At 38.2% G+C, this 20035-nt stretch overlaps 1 protein-coding gene across 5 annotated transcripts in view; it reads right to left on the bottom strand.

Moving 5' to 3' along the window:
* sev (receptor protein-tyrosine kinase sevenless) overlaps window positions 1-20035 on the bottom strand; it is a 1896734-nt gene that overhangs the window by 1722358 nt on the left and 154341 nt on the right. For 3 of the 5 annotated variants that reach the window (XM_089239532.1, XM_089239533.1, XM_089239536.1), the window contains exon 1: window positions 11421-12734. In XM_089239532.1, the coding sequence (XP_089095658.1) occupies window positions 11421-11690 (270 nt within the window). In that variant the 5' untranslated portion in view covers window positions 11691-12734. Of the gene's footprint in view, window positions 1-11420; window positions 12735-20035 lie in introns of those variants that run through there. The other 2 variants (XM_089239535.1, XM_089239534.1) reach the window with 2 other exon arrangements.

Genomic DNA, 20035 nt, shown 5'->3' with positions numbered 1-20035 from the left:
TGTGCAATGCATTCTCCCTCTCCTTCGTTCACGCTTGAGTCCCGTATATGCGGGAGGACCAATAAGTTTTAGGCCCCCCCCCCCAATGTTTTTTTGAAAAATATTGGGGAAAAAAGCACATTCTAAATGCCCATTCATAACAGATCTTGAGGACCGATGCCGAAACATTTTTCAAGCCCCTTTACAACAAAATTTGACTGGGGGTGCGGGTAGAACATAGAATCAAATAAACAACAAGTGAATTATAATATTGATTTTAAAAAAGGAAATGAAAACTAAATGATAATTTTTCAAAGGTCCAAGACCAACCCCTCGACCGGGCTTTATTGGCCCATTCGTTAAGTCACCACTACATTTTAACAATGAATACAAAATATTATCTTTATAACTAAGGGATTCCTGAACTATTTACGTTCGCAGCACTCATGGAAATTTTAAATGTTGCCCAACACCTCAGCCAACGTCTTCCTAAAGAGTGTAGTCAACACCATAACCCTTGTTTTGTGGAACAGATTTGCACCCTCCACTAATATAATTTGACTGGCTCTTCGTTTTCGTAAGAATGCTCATTTAGGAAAGAAAATTAGAATTTTTTTTTGAATTTTTGAGTAGGGAAACTGAACATCCTAATCTAAATTGTGCATGTGTATCAATAAAAATTGTACAAACTGTATAATTTTCATTGATGAGGTGACTGAAAAGGGGGTGACAGCAACGCCAATGAGGTATGTGATATCCCCGCCCCTCAACGTTTTCTCCCCATCTGGTTGGGAATTTCGAAGATGAGAAACGAAACTAAAACTAAGTCAATAAAAAGTTATCAATTAGGTCATTGCAAAGATGGCCTACTACACATTATCGGTGAGGGGGGGGGGGAGGGAGATAGCCTACAAGTTGGTTACAAGACTCATTCATTCATAAGAAAAATATCGCTCACAAATTGAAAAGAATTTCTTCAATTTAAAAAGTAAAAATTAATCTTCAATTACCTAAGGAAGCAGGTCGGCCACCCCTTTATAAATAGTGAAATGCATGCACAATATCGGTATGTAAGTGCCGCAAAATGTATCTATTTAAAATTCAATAAATTATAAATAGTCAGTCCTCGGTGTAACGTCACTCGGGGACCAAATAAAAATGACCGGAAGCTGCGATAACTTGATAACGAGTAATCCCATTTCACTAATTTTGTTGGCAAGGACTATAAAAGAGATGTTATAGGCATCCCCTATCCTGCATCAGGGCCTCAGGCTAGGGCCTTTGGTGGATATAGTGAATTTTTCGTGTGAAAAACAAAAAATGATAGGGGAGAGGGGAATCGTCCCCCCCGCACTGGAGCCCTGTTAGTCCAATACCTTCTAAAGCAGCTTGCTCTAGAAGGTGTTGGTTAGTCCCACCGTTGAGCGAGGGGGGGGGGGCATGTTTATAGTGCAATGTATGTCTGATGATGTTAATAGTTATGACTTTACAACGAGATCTTTGGACGAGAGATCTTTTCAAGCCTCTCTCTCGGTCATCCGTTTATAAGATTTCAAATTGAAAATTAATTCAACAAAGAAAAAATTATAGGTTTTCTTTCCATGTTTAGCGAGAAAATTCTTTTTCTATGAACACAGGACCATAGCGTGCCTTTTCGGGGCCCTCAGGGCACACTTTTTCTGGGGGCCCTTGGAAAGGATTATTATTATGCAAAATAAATGTACATTATTTTGTGGCGCCCAATTAGGCATGTGGCCCTGGTGCAATGCCCTGGTTGCCCCAGCCTAGTTAGGGGGCCTGTATGACCCCCTAACTATGTATATTCTAACTATATAACTGTATATATTCTAGAAACCTTGTGTATGACCATATAGTAGTTATTCCAGACAACCAGCTTTCGCGGGTAGATAGGACAAGGCAAATCGCTTTGGGACAAGATCAAAGAAAAGCGTTGGGTCGCAATAGGCAGGATTAACCATTGAGGACAACAAAGCACGTACTTCTGACACGGGCATCAGAAAAGAGCAATCACTAATTTATTTTTTCTTAGCTGAGGATTGTTTACTGTCTCTGTAGATCGGCTGGCGACAGAAGTAGAAAATGCCATCAGCGAATCCTCTTGAATGCACTTCTGTACTATGCCTGTGACAGATACCCATTATGAGTTAGAAAAAAAAAGGAGAAAACTGTTCAACAGAATACACCCCAACCCCCCCCCCCCCCTCACTTGTTAACTTGGTTACTGGTTGACGGGTCTATATCGCTTCCTGTACGATCTCCTTCCTCATTGTTTGTACACCCCTCTGGAGGTAGCAATGTATTATATGATAGCAATAATGAGATGGATGTTGTAGTTTTCCTGTCAGCGGCGCTTTGACTATTTTTGTTCCACTGTAGAAATTTAGTAGCCTTTCTAGAATACAACTGCCCTGAAGCGAGGCGGAGCATACACAAACACACACATATATATAGGCGAATTCCGAACAAAGACGCACACGAATGGGCAGCCAGATGTATTGGAAATTTTTCCCTGAGGAAGCGTGAGAACTTTCCCGAAATTTTCAGTCATGGATATCGCCATCTAACTGAATCATGTGTTTATAGGTGTTTAAGTAACACACATCTCTGTGCCCCTCCTTCAGAAAGCTAGCACAGTGTTACATTTTTATGTTGTCCAGATGTACTAACCATGAGAAAAAAACGAAGAATAAGACATCCGAAATGTTCACAAAAGATGAATTCGGCTGGTCAAATGGTGATTTGACCAGCCGAACTATAGTAGAAAAAAAAGGTAATTGCCGACAAATTTTTGCGCACGAAGACGTGAGAAATTTTTCTGTAAAGAGTTGACAATACCGAAAACAGGATTGTCATATTAACTATAGCATGTAAGAAGAGGAAGAAACATCCAGTTGTTTTTCAATCCAAGTGTCATCGTTGAGTGTTCATGTTACAAATTTTCAAGTCAACACTGATCGATCGTTGCATCCTTACTCATCCTTCATGATGAAGGAGTCATCATCAAAGCCCAATTTGTAGCAGAGCAACAATAATCTTGGTAAGTACAACCTCATTAGCAGTTTCTCTAATTTTTTGGGAATTTTGCGATTGCATAAAATGTTTATACAGATATTCTTGAGGCCGAAAGCTTTTACGACAAACATTGTTTGGAACAAGATTGTTAAAGAAATCTAAAGTACAGTAGAACCTCGATTATCCGAGGGTGGATTATCCGGAGTTCAGAAATTACAAAACTACGAAAGGTGAAAGAAAACCGACCATGAAATTATTGATCAGACAACACAACAGATTTTGGTAATAATATTCGGTGATAGTGATTAGAAGAATGGGAACAGAGATTGTTATTGAAGTTATGATCAGTTAGATCAGAGTATCCTATAATGGGCAATATCGCCCCTTGGGGGCATGGAAAGGTCCGGGGGGGGGATTGAGAAAAAAACAAATTCTGAAGAAGAGGACGATGAAACAAAAAGTTTGGAACACTGCGAGTTGGATTATTCAAATTTGTTTTGCTTAAACAGTGGTCTATAATAACAAGGAACAAAATAAGTCGAAAATAATTTGTGTAAAAAAAACATCTTATGACACCCAAATTTTTTGGTTTTTCTGCAAGTCAGGACCTTTGACTTGAAGTGCCCCTAGAAAAAAGTGGACAATTATAACCCTGCATAAATAGGGTCAAAGATGTTTAGTTTATTAGCGAATAGAGTAAATACTGTGCTGTTTAAATTAAATGGGCCACTTCATGCAGAAATTAGGACCGGTTCAGAAACTATATAATTGTATAACTAGGTTCTTGTGTATATTTTTTGCGTAAATTTAAATGTGAGTATTTGACATGAACAACATGAGAATACAAGAAATATTTATTTTAAATCAACGAAATGTATAAATATGCGTTTCATTCGAACTGTTTGCTATTGCTGCTATGTTTGGTTATTCCTGGTGATTTAAACTGTAGTTTTCGATAGACCGTGGTCAGCATTTTCATGGTTGAAAATTTTTATATCGTTAGATTATTAAGTTATTTTTGTTAAAATTAATTTTTAGGATAAAATATGAATGGCATATCTATCACGTGGGTGTTTATGGTCAAAACTGATACCAATTGATTTATTGAAAATGATTGCAAATAAGATAATGCTTGACCAAAAATAATTACCGGCCCTGCAGGTCCTTCAACGGTGAAATTTTTTACATACATCAGTAGTATATGAGCAAAAAAACACTATACGTTGAATATAAGTGTTATACAAATACTAAAATTTCGGTTAATAAGCACTCGCTCAGACATATATTATATGTAAACAAAGATTTCCCCCTTCTGATTTATGACTTAAAAAAAAAAGTATTTATACTTTTACTGATATCAGTGTTTGTTGTTAACAAAAATAAGCGAGCTGCTATGCCAATGGATTTTTAAACGTTTGCTATCTGCGGCACACCTTAATATTAATAGCAACTGATCACCTATGTTGGCCAAATAAAATCGAAACCAATGTTTTTGTACCCTCTATGGTTCTCCTCCATAAAACGTATTGAAAATTATTTTTTTTCCAGAAACCGATGTAAATTGGCACTGTTAGCATATTTTTAACTGAAACAATACATCATCACAGCAATTTAATTAATTATACTGGATTTAACTAGCTAAAATAATTAATTAAGGGTAAAATATAGTCTGCCTTAATTTTAATGTTATCTATAAACAAATAGAATTTTGCTCAGCAAAGTTGAATAGTTTCGTCCTTGAATTTTATTTCCATTTCCCTCAATTGGGTGCTATAATATAAATCTCTGAGCACGTAAAATTGGGACAGCTCTCAAATATGACACCAACAAGGAATCAGCTTTCTCTAGATAGATAAAAATTATTGTACTTATATAGCTGTACCTTGTACTGAAATGACACTAAAGGATGTACTTCCTGAAATACCAAAAAACCTGTTTGTGTTTTTTGACCATTTACCATGTCTATTCAAAAATCAACGGGACTACATAGGGTTAATGCGCAAAAAATTGCTCTTCCTTCACATTTTTTTAATTGATGCAATAAAATTATTGCATCATTGATTTCATAATGATTTCATATCATCATATCAGATATTATCTACACCGAACTTTTGTCATTAATTACGCAATAATAATTTTCTCATTATTAATACGTGAAAGAGCTCAGTATGGTGTTGCATTTTTCCTCTCTTTAAATACTGTACTCACTCAGACATTTTAATATTTTTGTTTTGTTTGTTTATATTGAATTTTTTGCAAATCAAATACGGTACTCCTGTACTATATTGAAATGCACATTATTGAATACAAATGAAACGAAATTAAGTATTTCTGCTCGAAGAAATGCCGACCAACAAAAAACCAAAATATCAAATCGTAATATTTTCAGTGATTTTGTCCTCTTCACCCCCCCCCCCTCCACCTCTAAAGAGAAAAAGAAATGAACATGAAGTAAAATCATTTGTCAAACATTTTATAGGATAGCGGCTCTGGCTGCATAAGCCTATATGACCATGCTTTTTGAATTTTTCATCGAGTATAAATTTCAATACTGTTTTAAAACATTGAATGATTCCTGTTTTGATGTCATTTGAATATAGCCGATCTTGACAAATCAAAAACTATGTAGGAAACAGCCATATTCCTGAAGAGCCAAGCATGGTTTTTGCTGAAGAAAAACGGTCCGAAATGATGTTTTTTTAGATTTTTTCAGGACTTACGGGGAGACCCCCCCCCCCTCTCCCATGTTGAAAGCCACACTGTTTTCGTCATCCTATGATTCCACTCTAGCAATCACATGCAGAGAATGTTTGGTGCCGATACCGATTTTCTAGTCGCCATGGTGACCTGGAACCCGAGATTTCTCAAGCCCTGATATATAGGGACAGGGTTCGTACCCTCCTTGAAAATCCTTGAAGAGAAAGTTCATTTTCAAGTCTTTAAAAGTCCTTGAAAAAAATTATAATCATTTTCAAAGTGTTCCTGCGGATGTGACCACGGAATGGAGGTGGCTTCAACAATATCTGTTGCAAGTTCCGAAATGAACTGACTGCTAACGGAGGTTGATTGTTGACCGTAGATGCACGCAAAAACAGTTCTTTAAAACAGAACTGATTTTTTTCAAAAGAGCTGAACTCGATGCTTTATTGACTTTTTTCTTGAATATAGAAATCGAACAACACAGACGAATTTTTTGTTTAAGTTTATAAATAACGCATTTTTGCGTTTCAAATCTTGAAAGGAACATCATAAGAGTGCTTGAGGTTTATGAAACAGCAATGTTATGTCAATCTTAGTGCTGTATTTCGAGTAATTTTTTTTTGTAATATAATTTTTTCTTGATTTTAATTTCATGAAATATGGTTTTGAATTACAATAATTTTTAGTTTTCTTAGGGAAATTTTTGCGGAAGAGTAAGGTAGAGATAACGTTTCAGTTATGCGATTTTTGCATTTATACGACGCTTTGACCCGACTGTTCGGCGACGTGCTTAAAAACCTCGTTTATACGACGCGACGAATAAACGAGGTTCCATTGTATGAGGCTTGAGCCCCCCCAACATTTTCAATAACTTTACGCCCTTGCCTCTAGCGCGAATGCACGATGCGATACGAGCGGGTATTGAGGCATACAAGTTCCGTATGATGTCCGTAGACATCTCGTTCCACAGTTGCTGTAAATGCGCCTCTAGTTCGACCACAGAGTAATAATACTATCTTATATCTTAAGTTATATCTTAATTTATATCTTAAGTCTATGAGTTCGACCAACCTCGTAGGGTGTCCAACTTGCCGTCCCAAATGATCCCAGATATGCTCGATTGGTGACAAATCTGGGGATAGAGCAGGCCAGGGAAGGGTGGTAATGTGGCGGAGGCAGTCTTGTGACATCCTTGCTGTGTGTGGCCTAGCATTGTCTTGTCAAAGTCCGTTTTAAATGAATCAATTAATCACCATGAACTTATTAGTTTCTGATGCTTATTAGTTCATGAATAATAATTTAATAATTATAAACAAATAATGAATTAAACGAAATAACCAATTTATTAAATAAATAATTAATCAACACATGATGAGGTTTTGACGCTATTTAAGTAATTGATGCTCATAATTAATTTACTCCTACCAGTTAAAGCCCGTTTTAAATGAATTAATTTAACATCATTAACTTAATAGTGACCCATCTATCTTGATTAATTAATAATTGTTCAATAGTTATAATTACTAGTGCGAATAACACTTATTAATTGAATTAATAGTAATAAGTATTTAAGTAAAACTTATTTCGTTATGAGATGGCTCGCTTCTCGCGCTGACACACAGGGGTGCTGAGTGCGCTTCGCCCACTGATCTGCCTCTCCACGCATTGCATCATGACCCTGCAGCCCTCTGGAAATGTCGGGACACTAGCTAATTAGTACAAGTGAACCTAAACCTGGATAAGTGGCAGCATTTAGGAAAAGTAATAAGTTCATTATCGTTTTTTTATTCTTCAAGACGGGTTTTTACTGTTGAGAATAAATGAAATAAATAAATAAATAATTAATCAACACATTAATTCCTAATTAATTCAATTTTAAACTGTTCAATTACGATATTTATTGAGTAATTAATAAGTGTCAAGAACTAATAAATTAATGATGGTTTATTGACTGAATGAAAACGGGCTTTGGCTTGGTAATGTGTCCCAAACAAAAACGTTCACATCAATTTTCGGACTTTTACCATCTCACCTTGTCTCCGAGCTTTTACCATCGACCGTGGCATATACATCAGAATGGATGTAGCAACTGAACATTATATTGGCCCTCGAATAGAAAGAAGTTGGCCACTCATGATATAATAGATTAATTTAATTTCCACAACCTCAGATGATAATTAAATAAATGTATCATTAATTTGAACCATCAAATCCAGTGATGTGATATGATAGGGTTTTTCAAAGTGGGCGCCGTGGTTTCTAGGGGCGTCCCGGCGAGATGAAGATATTGATTTGTGTGCCTCTTTTTGCTTTGAATTGGTGCTTTTATAATTGAAATATAGATGCCCCCGGGCCGTGCCCAGGTGGGCCCATGTCTTAAGACGGTACTGCTTAACTATTCTGGGGAGCAGCAGTAAAACCATGAACTGGGCAAGTGAGCTGCGGGTGACATAAAACTCATTTTCCTATAAGGCCTTATTGTGCCTTCACGGGGCCGACTTCTATTTGGGGTAAGCAGGGGTCTGCTCAGACTTTATTGCAGGATCCTGTTTGCGAAAATTTCCTTTATTTTTGTGAAATGTGTCATTACTTTCGTTAGAAATGAGTAATTTTGTAGGAAGCGAAATAATCTAGTTGATCTATCGCAAAAGAAATGAAATTTCAAAGTTATGGATTCATTATTTTTTTATTTCGTGAAGGGTTCGTTTTTCTGATCCGGAATTTTGTGAAGGGTCCGGAAAACGGACACAAATTTTTGATGAACAGACCCCTGGTTAGTGTAAATATTTGTGGGCTGTATTTAGCTCGGAGTCCTGGGACACAGTGCACCAGTTGTCTCAGCCTAGTTACTTCCCGATTTTCTATCACATTTAATGTTGAAAATACAAGTTTTTTTTAATTCAAGATATACACACCGCGCGGAAAAGAGATTTTTTTTTTTCTCCCTAGAGAGAGAGAAGGGAGTGGCAAGTCAAAGGAGAAAGAACAGGTTTTCGAAGAGTTAATACCGCACAATGCAGGATGGAAGTGCATCAGCGCGACTCTTTTATCAAACATTGGTGATGAAGCAATGGTGGATAAAAGATTTTACACCTCACGTTATGTATTGGCTCGCTTTCAACCATCTCAGATGTGATAATGAAATAAATGTATCATCAATATGAACCAACAAATCCAGTGATGTCATGCATAAATAGTCGAGCCCGGATATAACCAAGTCATACGGGAACGTGAAAACATTCGACATTTCCGATATCCGTGAAAACCGATACACCATAATTATTCGAGTTTAATGAGAAAAACTACTCGACCTATTCGCGAGGACCACCTGTTCCTCGTACAAACTTGAAAATTTAAGAAAATTAAAATTATTTACTTACGTGATAAACCTTAAAGATATTCACGTAGGGGGTTTTGAATTGATAGCCGTTTACTGCAAATCAGTGTTTCTCAAAATGTTTGTCGCAACTTCTAGGTTAGTCACAAACCTTTACCAGAGGCAAACAGTCTATATTAATTTGTCCGGTGCTTTGAAGTGCTACTTGAAGTATTCTGCGATCAAATGGAAGGCAAAAATTTTAAAAATCACGGATGTAAGTGGTCCGTCGAACTGTCACCGATATTTCAATAGTTCTGACGTTTACAAAGACTTTCTTTCAAACCGAGAACAACTCCGGTCTATCACCATGGGGGAATTTGCTACCGAATGAGTCGTGCCGGGATTGTGAGTGTGTGCCTTACAGTCTCAGTGCGTATAAGGTGTTGTGCCCGATATTGCAGTGCAGACATCAATATTTTAAATTGGGAGTGAACAGCAGTGAGACTGAATATTTGAGCCGTTGTAGGCCTGTTGCTCTCAGTGGCGAGACTTTTAATGTGAGGTCGACTCACATTCACGGCTCGAAGTTGAAAATCAACTTCAGCCGATGACCACTGTGGTGCATGGTTTAGAAAGACTGAGGACCTCTGACACAGACCTGTTGTTATGTCGACCCTTCTTCGAATGGTTCTGGGAAAGAATAGAACCAGCGTTATATCTGAAGCTAGAGATAGCCATCTACTTATATCGTTGAAAGAACACACCTGAAGCCGATTTTCGCAATAGTACGGTAGTACTTCAGATTCGGACTTTTTTCTTGAAATACAACTTTTCAATTTATGGAACTTAATCCATTGAACCAAAAATCGATCCACCAGTGTGTGGCTTCCCAAAGGAAGCCTTGGAAACAACCCCGCTCCCTTAAAATTTGCGGACTCCATGACCCTGCTCCGTCCTAGCTATGACCCATGTCTGTAAAACTTCAGAGCATCGTGAGGCAGGCCCCCAGGCCGAGTGATGTTCTGGGGCCCCACTACCTGATTGCAAAAGTACCAGAAGTATAAGCAGGGCCGTCTTAAGAGCATCATGAGCCCCCGGCCAAATGATTTTTCTGAGGCCCTACGTGGTCAATTCTCCGAAATTCAATCACATTCCATTTTTGTGAGGCCCCTTTTCTCTTGAGGCCCCGGGCCGTGTCCGGGTGGGCCCATGTGGTAAGACGGCACTGAATATAAGGCCTTCCAATTTACATATATAATTTCCGAAAGTACAGTATTTATCACTTCATATCTACCAAACAAATATATATACCAAAATTTCATATATACCAGCCCAACATATACCTAATTTCATATTTCCTTACCTCTATTGCTCACACAATCATCATTTGAACACCCCCTCCACCTTGTCATTAAAAGTCAACAAATGCGAACCCCCTCACGATTAGTTACGTATTACTTGAAGATGACCCCTTATATCCCATAGATATAAATATGTCCATTCGTTATAACGATATTTTCAACATTATTTTATTATTGTATTGCAGGTTCATTAGGACGGAATTAAATTCGTTACAACCGATAAGCATCCAAACGTTTCATTCAGCTAGAGAAATTCAATTCTGATATTCACATAGGGAATTAAAATATTTGTAGCTCTCACTAACTTCAGTGTATGTGATGGAAGTAAAGAAAAATATTTTTTCTTTAGTTTATTTAAAACCATTTTTATATTTTTTTTATATTGTTCAAATCATTTGAACTAATTCAGTTCATCGAGCGCCGACTATAACACCACGTTCAAACTCACTTAAATCTCGATAACCTGCCATTGTAGCAGCAGTAACCGATCTAACAACTATGCCAGACACTTGTGTTATATAGGCGTTGCCGACCGCAGCGCCGTACTCTGATTGGTTCCATATCTCTTTATTTGCATACCTGTACCAGTTTTTTGGCTCTAACAACTGTGCCAGACACTTGTTGTGTTATATAGGCGTTGCCGACCGCAGCGCCGTACTCTGATTGGTTCCATATCTCTTTATTTGCATTGCCTTTACCAGTTTTTTTGGCTCTTCAGTTTATTTAAACTTATTATTAGTGTCATCTTTTTATGTGTTTTTCTCATATTTGTTCGTGTGTGCGATCTATTTCATTGATTTTACGGACATTGATGCTTCCCTTACCCGCACCCCTCCTCCCAATTATTGATTTTTTTGTATTGTCCGCACCTAGTGAAGTTAAAGCCTACTGGCCTTCCACTGGTTTAGATAGCAAATAAATATATAAAATCCCCGAAAATAGAGAACACACATAATTTACACTTGGTTTGACTTATGGGGGAAAAACTCGAAATTGGACGATATCATAAAATCAAATTGTATCCTTACCTTTTTGATTTTGCACTCATTATTACATATAAGATCCAAACCGTTGTCTTCTAAGTCCTGTAAAAAACAAGTGTCTTTATAAAGTGAAAATATGCAAGCAAATAAAGTAAATGAACAACAGAAAAATCTGATGATGATACATTCAGCTATCGGACTTCCAGCCAGAAGAGACAGCAGTGGAGTGGTGTGGATCCCCGGTAGGGGTGAATCCTGCGGCTTCAGTCGGGGATACCCGGTGAGCCCGGATACCAGGAAGAGTTTTTCCAGCATGGCCCAGCCGCAAGGTGAACTGCTTATATCCCGCAAGGGACAGAGCGGGGGCCATGTTTGGTGTTGGTGATGAGGATACAAAACCTCTGGCTAATCATACCAATCAGAGTTATGTCAGCGCAAAAAAGCAGCTCGTGAAAAAAAGAAGCCCCCTATCTCCTTATATTTCAGACGAGAAGGGAGGGGTGACACCACCGACAGTTGGCCAAAAAACGACGATCCTGGATTCGACACATGTAATTTTGTAGTTTCACTGCAGTCACTTTGTCGGCAAGCACTGCAAGTGTATCTAATGACTCACTGGAATCCGATAACAGTGCTTGAATATTTTCCGGTAATCGTTGCATCCACAAGGTACGCAAGAACTCGTCAGTGAGAGTTCTTCCATCTTTCTCAGCAGTTGACTTGGCTTTTGAGGACCCAGCTGTAGCTCGTTCAAACGTTCCTTGCCTTTTTGATGTTCCGTCGCGATAAACTCATTTATGAGGCTATCCGATAAGGTTGATTGCCGGAGGATTTAATATCAGATCCAAGACATTGGACAGGCATTCTCCGTCCAAGGAAAAGACAAACACCACATACTTTGTGTCATTGTTAGTGATTCCACTTAGTAGAAAAGCACTGTTGCTCTGTTGAATCGATAGTTGTACATTGGATTTTCAAAAGGGAGGCAGTCCAAATCCGATCCTCGCAACTTCAGCAGTTTTATCCGCCATCGCTCAGCTCCAACGGGAGAGAGAGAGAGAGAGAGAGAAAGAAGAGAGAGGAGGAGGGGGAGAGGGGTCACATTATAGGAGAGAAGAAGAGCAGCAGATGATACGTGGGCGAGAGGGGCCTGTTCGAGGGAAGAATCTAGTCGTCGTAACTACAGACATAATGGAGGCTCGGAAATAAGAAAATTTTCGAAAATGCATGAGATGAAATCTTCAATGAAGATGAACTTTCTTTGAAGGTTAATATTCCTAAACGTCGCTGGTCACAACTTCGGAGTCATTGTTTTCAGAATAAACATTTATTACGACGACACAGTAATTATCTTGATTAATAAAAAGGGAACACAGACATAGAAATTTTTGAACCTCACGCTTTCGTGAGTAGTGACTCTCTCTGCTGCTGCTGTTGTTTTCCCGACGGTAGTCTCCAGTACTCGGGATCACGTGACACTCTCGAGGTCGTTGACCCGATTCTTGGGGGTCGTCTGCGTGGGACACCACAAAGTCTTTTAATGTGAGTTTTATTTAGGAGTTCGAAAGAAAGAAGCCAGATGCTTCAGTCAAATAGGTTAGGGGAATTTAAAGAGGTTATAATCATGGCCCCCACATCCTGGAGTAGGGCCCTACGTTGGAATCGTTTGCGGGGCCCCCGACCAGACTTTCACGGGCCCTCTTATGATGGATTTATACCGTGAAAAAACAAAAATAATGAAAATCGTCCCGGGCCCCAGGGCTGGAGGCTTGCCAGCCCACCCCTTGTGGAGGTGAGTTTTCTTACCTCCTCTTCATGGTTATAATATCAAAGGGGAAACTAAAAAGTGCTACAGACTCAGCGAAGTACGACTTTAAAGAAAACTACCATTCTTTCCATGAATCCGTACGTTTCAGAGGCGTATCTTCAGGATTAGTTTAATTTTGGAAATAAACGTAGCCGTAAATTGCGAAGAGTCTTTGATGGGTGCACTTGGATGCAATTCCATGTTTGTGCAATTGGTATTGTTCGTGTTCTGTTATTATTCGGCTTGTGGGGGTCGGGCCCACAGCTTCATAATAGCTTCAAGCCATCTATAGCTTCGGTGCTTCTTTAACCTTTTCTGTAGGAACTTTTTCCACGTTACATGAATCTCCTTTTATAACGCGCCATACTGGGTACGGTTTACTAAAGGCAATTGCGTGTTACGAAGCTTTTTTAACAGCTGACTGATTCGAAGATATATTTAGGAAAGAGAAAAAATTCAACTATCCTTGAGGAGAACCGAACCCCCGTCCTTTCACTTTCTGGGTGAGCCTACAAAGGCAACGAATATCTCAATCTTTCCTTGGAGCTCGTGTGCGCTGAACTGGACCCGGAAAGTGAAAGGATGTGGGTTCGATTCCCCGCAAGGGCAGTTGAATCTTCTCTCTTTCTTAAATATATCTTCGCATCAGCCAACTGTTAAAAACCTTCGTAAATTGATGAGTGCACCTACATGCTGTCTCATGGTGTTCAATTGGAATTGTGTCCATTTAATTCGGCACCTGCTTGTGTGGGTCGGGCCCATCTCTAGTTTCGGTGCTTCTTTTATCTTTTCTGTGGGAACTTTGTACACGTTACATAAATTTCCTTCTGTAACGCGCAATACTGGATACGGTTCACTAAAAGGACTTGCGTGTATGGATAGTGGAGAGTGATATCATCCTGGAATTGCGTGTTATAGTCAGGGTCAGAAGTAGCCACAAGAAGAAACACCAATTGATCTTTTATTAGACAAGTGGCAATTTCCACGGGTCGAAGGTGGCTTTAGGGTTTGAACAGGCCAGGTTCTTTTGATGGAATTTTAGGCTGGATGGGGATTGGTTAGCTGTAGGTGAAAAGGAATGAAATGAACCAAGGGGTAATTTTTCGGGAAGAGGAGATTTAAGTTAGGAGATGGAAAAAGTTCGGGATTTTTCGAAGTTAATTAGGGAGTGAGAAATTTCTGCTTTTAAGAGTAAGGATTTTATGTTCTCATGACGGAGTAAGGCTGGGACCTGACTACGGCGCGGTTGCACGCGGTTGAGGTTGGGGGGGAAGGCATCATCTATAGTTTTATTCTGTCAACGCACAGATACAACTGCAACCGCTGAGCGCGGTTTTTTCAACCCAGAAAATCCACATTTTTTGCGACGGTTGGGGTAACCGGAAAGTTGCCATCATGTATTGCAAAGGCTTGAGCTCCCTGATGACGGTTCGGCTGGACCTGCGGTTGCTCTCTTCCATTGTCTATTAAGTGGTTTGACAAGGAGGGTGATGGGATTTCGGATGCACTGGACAAAGGAATTGCTCTCCTTCTCAGGCTGCCATAAAAAAATGAGAGGAGAAGACAAATTCGAGGAACTGTATGGTGAAGTTCCATGCGACCGAAACTAATTCTTTGTTTGGCGCTTTTGCAGTGATAACAATAAAAAAAACCAATGAAGAAAAAATTAAATTTTTCTAACTAGTGAAATTTTTTTGCTTTCCTACATGAGCATACATTGTAACTCGGTTATAATGACATTCATAAACTAACGTGATTACGCTAAAACCGAGATGTATATTTTAGAACACTTGAATGAAATGCATTGGATCCCGATTATAACGTGTTAGCAAAAAACCAATTAGTTACCTCACCCAAAAGAGCACAAATTACCACGGGGCCCAACCATTTATAATAAATTCATAAAAAATTAGAAGTAAAAATAATCAGACATCTGAAGGAATATATTTTTATATTTGCAAATTCTCCGTATCAAACTTTTGAAACATTTATTAAAAGCCTAAGTATCAACCGGGGATGAAATACGTCCCTAAGAGCTGCATTGCGTGTGTTTTGCTTTCATTATTCTGTCTTTTTGTTATTTATTTTTGTATCGTATATGAATGTGGCTGTCTATCTGTTGTTTTTGCAATGGAAAAAAACCATCTAGGCCAGCGGTTCTCAACCGGTGCTCCGTGTGAACTCCCAAGGGCTCCCGGCCCTCGAGGAAAATAAAAAAAGAACCAGTAAATTTGAAAAAAAATAATTATTAATATTTTTGGATAAAAATAAATCAGTAACTTTGATGAATAAATAAAAAATAGGCCTACGGGGCTCCGCCATAGAAATTATATACTGGAAAGGGCTCCGTAGGTCAAAAAAGATTGAGAACCGCTGATCTAGGCAAAACGTTGTATGCGGGTAATATGTGCACCAAGACAATTTTCACACCTACCGTTCTTTTCAAGCAGTTTTTAATTTACATACACACACAAAGCCACAACTAGGGAGAGCGGGTCCACTGTATCGAGTGCTGAACTAGAGGGGGCGCCGAATTGCCCCTTTAACACCACTCTTTCTAACCTTTCCTTATACGGGGACGCCAAAAGCTTGCTAGCTCCAGTTAAAAAAGTATCCAGCTGCGGCCCTGTATGTACCTTAAACCTTGCAACATACATACTGATGAACAGGGCCACAACGACATGCGTGGTCAGCCGGGGCAAGCACGCATTTTGGCGCCCCCTTTTAATATTGAAGGAGAGATGAAGGGTTAACATTTGCGCTCCTGTCTGGCTCGGAGTTCGGGGGCATCAGTCAGTGCCGTCTTAACACATGGGCCCACCCGAACACGACTCGGGTGCCTCAAGAGAAGAGGGGCCTCCCAAAAATGAGATACGATTTTCAAGGATTTACCATGTAGGGCCTCCTAAAAACCACTTGGCTCGGGGGGGGGGGGGGCCCATAATACTCTTAAAACGACCCTTCATAATGTTGTATCATAATGTTTTTTAAAATTTGATTTTTTACAGTTTTTAAAACATTAAATTTTCAGAAATTTTATTTCGATTCCTATTTGAATTTTTTTTTCCTGACCATCAAAAGAAATATATATTTTTTTAAATAGGTGAAAATAATTTTTTCCTTGACTTTTTTTTTGGTCATATGGGGTTTCCCAAAATTACAATTATTATGCTTAATTTCCATTAATTAGAAATTTAATTAATTGGAAATTCACTTCAATTACAAAAAAAAACGTGCTAAATTCATGGCCAATTTTTTTAAACTTCAAAAATATGTTATTTAAATAGTTTTTAATATATGTTATTTAAATTAATTATGATGATTCCTGTCATGATATATAAAAAAATTCGTGCGATTTGGTCACGAATCGTAAAAGCATCAAAAATGGGTCAACTTGTAGGTTGTCTTTCTTCAACTTTGAATTAATTTCAAACGGCAAATATTGTTACAGAAAATTAAATTCCATTACATGATTATTTTTATTAGTATATACAGTAAAACCCCTCCTTTTTGTGAACACGGACAGGACAAAAAAATAAAATCCATGTAAAATGGGTGACCGTTAAAAAGAGGTTTGAAATTCATACTTTTATATATTATACAACTAAATTATTATTTGTCCGTAAAAGAGGGAGTATCCGTTAAGAGGGGGAGCACGAATTTGCATGCTAGCTGGAGCCAACTTCAACTTGGCGAAAATAATTTAGCCAATCCCGAGATGTCACGTGACATTAAAAAATAAAAAACCCCGGTTGCTAACAGCAGTGTGTGTTTGACGCGAAATTCCACGGTTGATGATAAGATCAACCGCGCCAGCCGAACCGTAGTGTGCCGGCAGCCTAAGAGGAACGAAGGATTAGCCTAACCACACAAAGAAATGGACCGAAACCAAAACATCAAGGAAGTGATAATGCGCACTATTATTTTTCTCATCCAAATTTCGAACGCCCTAGGGAGACATTACGATGCCATGGAACTGTGTTCCTTCTCGCATAGTATACAAAAAATGCACAAACCCTCTACCGAAAGCTTTGATGGACATTATTCCTCGACATAGCTGCTTCTCGGGCGCAAGTCGTTGCGTCCACAAGTGGAGGACATTCATTCTTACGGCCGGAGGCAATACCTCCTAGATACTACATCAAGCCTGCCAACTGGTTGCCACAAACGAATATGACGTAGGGTAGGTAGGCTGAAGAGAGAAATGGTACAGGTCACCTGTTCGCATGGAAGTCACTGCGATACTGCTTATGATAAGAATGGAGTGATTTGGCTTAGGTGGCGACAAACTTTTAATTTTTTTAGTCGTGTGTGAAGGAAGAGGCTTATCGTTGCTCTACACGTGTTTTTCGATTACATTTCGAGGAGAATTATTTATTATTATGAATGAAACAGCTTCGGTATAGGGGACAGGTTGGAGATTTTCGGCGACTTTTTTTTTCGTCGCCAAATATGTCCGACGACCCCATCAAAAGTCGCCAAGGCCGTTAGACACATTACTAGCGCCGAAAAAAAAAATCGCCAGCATAGAAAACAATATGAAAAATATCATGAAACACAAGAGAAATGGAAACATAAATAAGAGCTGGATTGAGCAAGCATAAAAATGCTAAAACCAACAAGCATAATTATAATAAAAAAATAATTATAAATGAAAACCCGGACTCTCTTTCCGGGAATCCGGGTTCTTATAAATAAATAACGGTCCTGCATGTTGTATAAGTAAATATATTCTACGTATTATAAATTAAAATCCGGACTCTCTTTTCGTGAACCCGGGTTCTTATAAATAAACAACGGGCCTGCATGTTGTATAAATAAATACATTCTATGTGTTATAAATTAAAACCCGGACTCTCTTTTCGGAAATCCGGGTTCTTTTAAATAAAATAAATAAATAAAATACTAACGATGCAGGGGCATCGTTATGTAGAAAAAAAATAAATATTGGAAAATATTAAAGGTACAACCTGAGGGAAAAGATATCCAAAATAATTCCAATTAATCCGACACACACACTACATCATATATACGGAAGGAAGAGAAAATGAAGAACTATATATTCTAGAAACCTTGATGAAGAACTATCCCGCGGTTTTTCAAAACGCCGCGGCTATAAGGTGACGTCATTTGGAAGAAAAAAAGAGAGAGAATAGAATGAAAAAAGAAAAAACCAGTTTGAAAATTGCAGTAAGACCAGTTTGAAAGACGCGCTAGGACGCTGCTAGGAACACGGAAAAACAACAACCAGCGCCACTGCCTGGCAGAATTCTTCGAACATTCTGGAACAACGACAACCCAGCAGAACAACACCAACCAGAGCGCGCCAACGATGGCAACTTATCGCCGGAAAAAAGTCGCCAACTTGGCGTGTCCCCTATACCGAAGCTGTTCCAAAAAATCAAGTGCTTTCAAGTATGAAAAATATTTGTTTTTGTAATAAAAATCCTGATATTCCAATTTAGGAACATTGGCAGTTATAAAGTTAAATTCTTAGGAGTCCAGTGTCAAATTTTTTCAATATCATGAGAAATTATGTCTGCACCTTCTCCCCCTTCCAAGTTCCGCTTGAATTTAAAATTTATTCTGATGAACAATGCCAAATAAATGTGTATAATGAATGAATTTTGAAGGTATGATAGTGATAACACTGTGTGATTTTAACTTTTCAGATTTGCGAACTACATTTTGCTGAGAAAGAGGTCACACGTGCAACAGAATTCTACTGAGAGAAAACTGGAAAGAAGAGCATAAGTCCGTTGGAACAACCGCGACTTGAGAAAGGCGCAGTGCCATCATTATTTCCAGGTTGTCCAACGTATTTATCATCATCTTCAAGAGAAAATCCAGAAGCAAAGCGGAACAGAATGGAAAATTTTCAGTTAGAAAAAGTGCCATATCTGAAAGCATCAGAACTTATCAAGATCATTATGATAAGTGCAAGATTGAATCTTTTGATGACTTGATTGAAAAAGGGACTTCGATTGATTTACCCCGTGAATTTAGACCGGTGAGTACTTCAGAAAATTTTTCACATATTAGAGTAACGATTGTTGATAATATTCCCCGGTATGTTATTGCCGTGATAGATAGAAATCTTTGCATGAATGTGTTTAAAGACAATTTGTGTATTAAAAAGATTGATGCATTTCACTTCCCTATATCTATAAAAAGTGTGCAAGAACATACTCTTAGCTTTGGATAAATATTGTAAAAATGTATATGATGAAAAACAAAATTTGCTACAAGTAATTCATGAGTCATTGATAAAACTGGAAAGTTTATCTAAGACAAACGAAAAATCAAAAATTACCTTCATAAAAGAACAGTTATCTTTGATGTTCACACAATCACAAAAATCAAAATCGATATAGTTCAGATCAATTGATCCTTTTCTTTCTGATTGCATCAATTTCGCCTCATGCTTATAATTTTCTGAGAAATAGTGATGTTTTGGTTTTGCCACATCCCATGACTTTGAAGAAGTTATTTACTACGCATAATTTGGATCCCAAAAATGAAATTGAGAATGCAAATTTTTTATGTTATGTTAAAAAAAAATTTCTACACCTTTCTGATAACGATAAGAATATTGTTTTGCTGATGGATGAGATTCACCTGAAACCTTTTCTAGATTTCAAAGGAGGAAATATCCTAGGCATAATTGCAGTGAAGCTGCAAACTCTGCTTATGTATTTATGGTTCAGAGTGTCCAGTCAAATTTCAAAGATGTAGCTATAATGCCAGTTAAGACTATTAATGCAGACAAGTTGCATGAGTTTGTGAAGAAAGTAATTATAGGCTTAGAGAGAATGGGCTTTCATGATTTTGCATTATAAGTGACAATAATTCC

This window comes from Pholcus phalangioides, unplaced genomic scaffold (assembly GCF_987345545.1).
Source record: "Pholcus phalangioides strain wild (caught in Gottingen) unplaced genomic scaffold, Ppha-v1.0 ptg000011l_1, whole genome shotgun sequence".
NCBI lineage: Eukaryota > Metazoa > Arthropoda > Arachnida > Araneae > Pholcidae > Pholcus > Pholcus phalangioides.
Note: the sequence above shows the minus strand (reverse complement) of the source record. Positions and strands in the feature narration are given on the sequence as shown.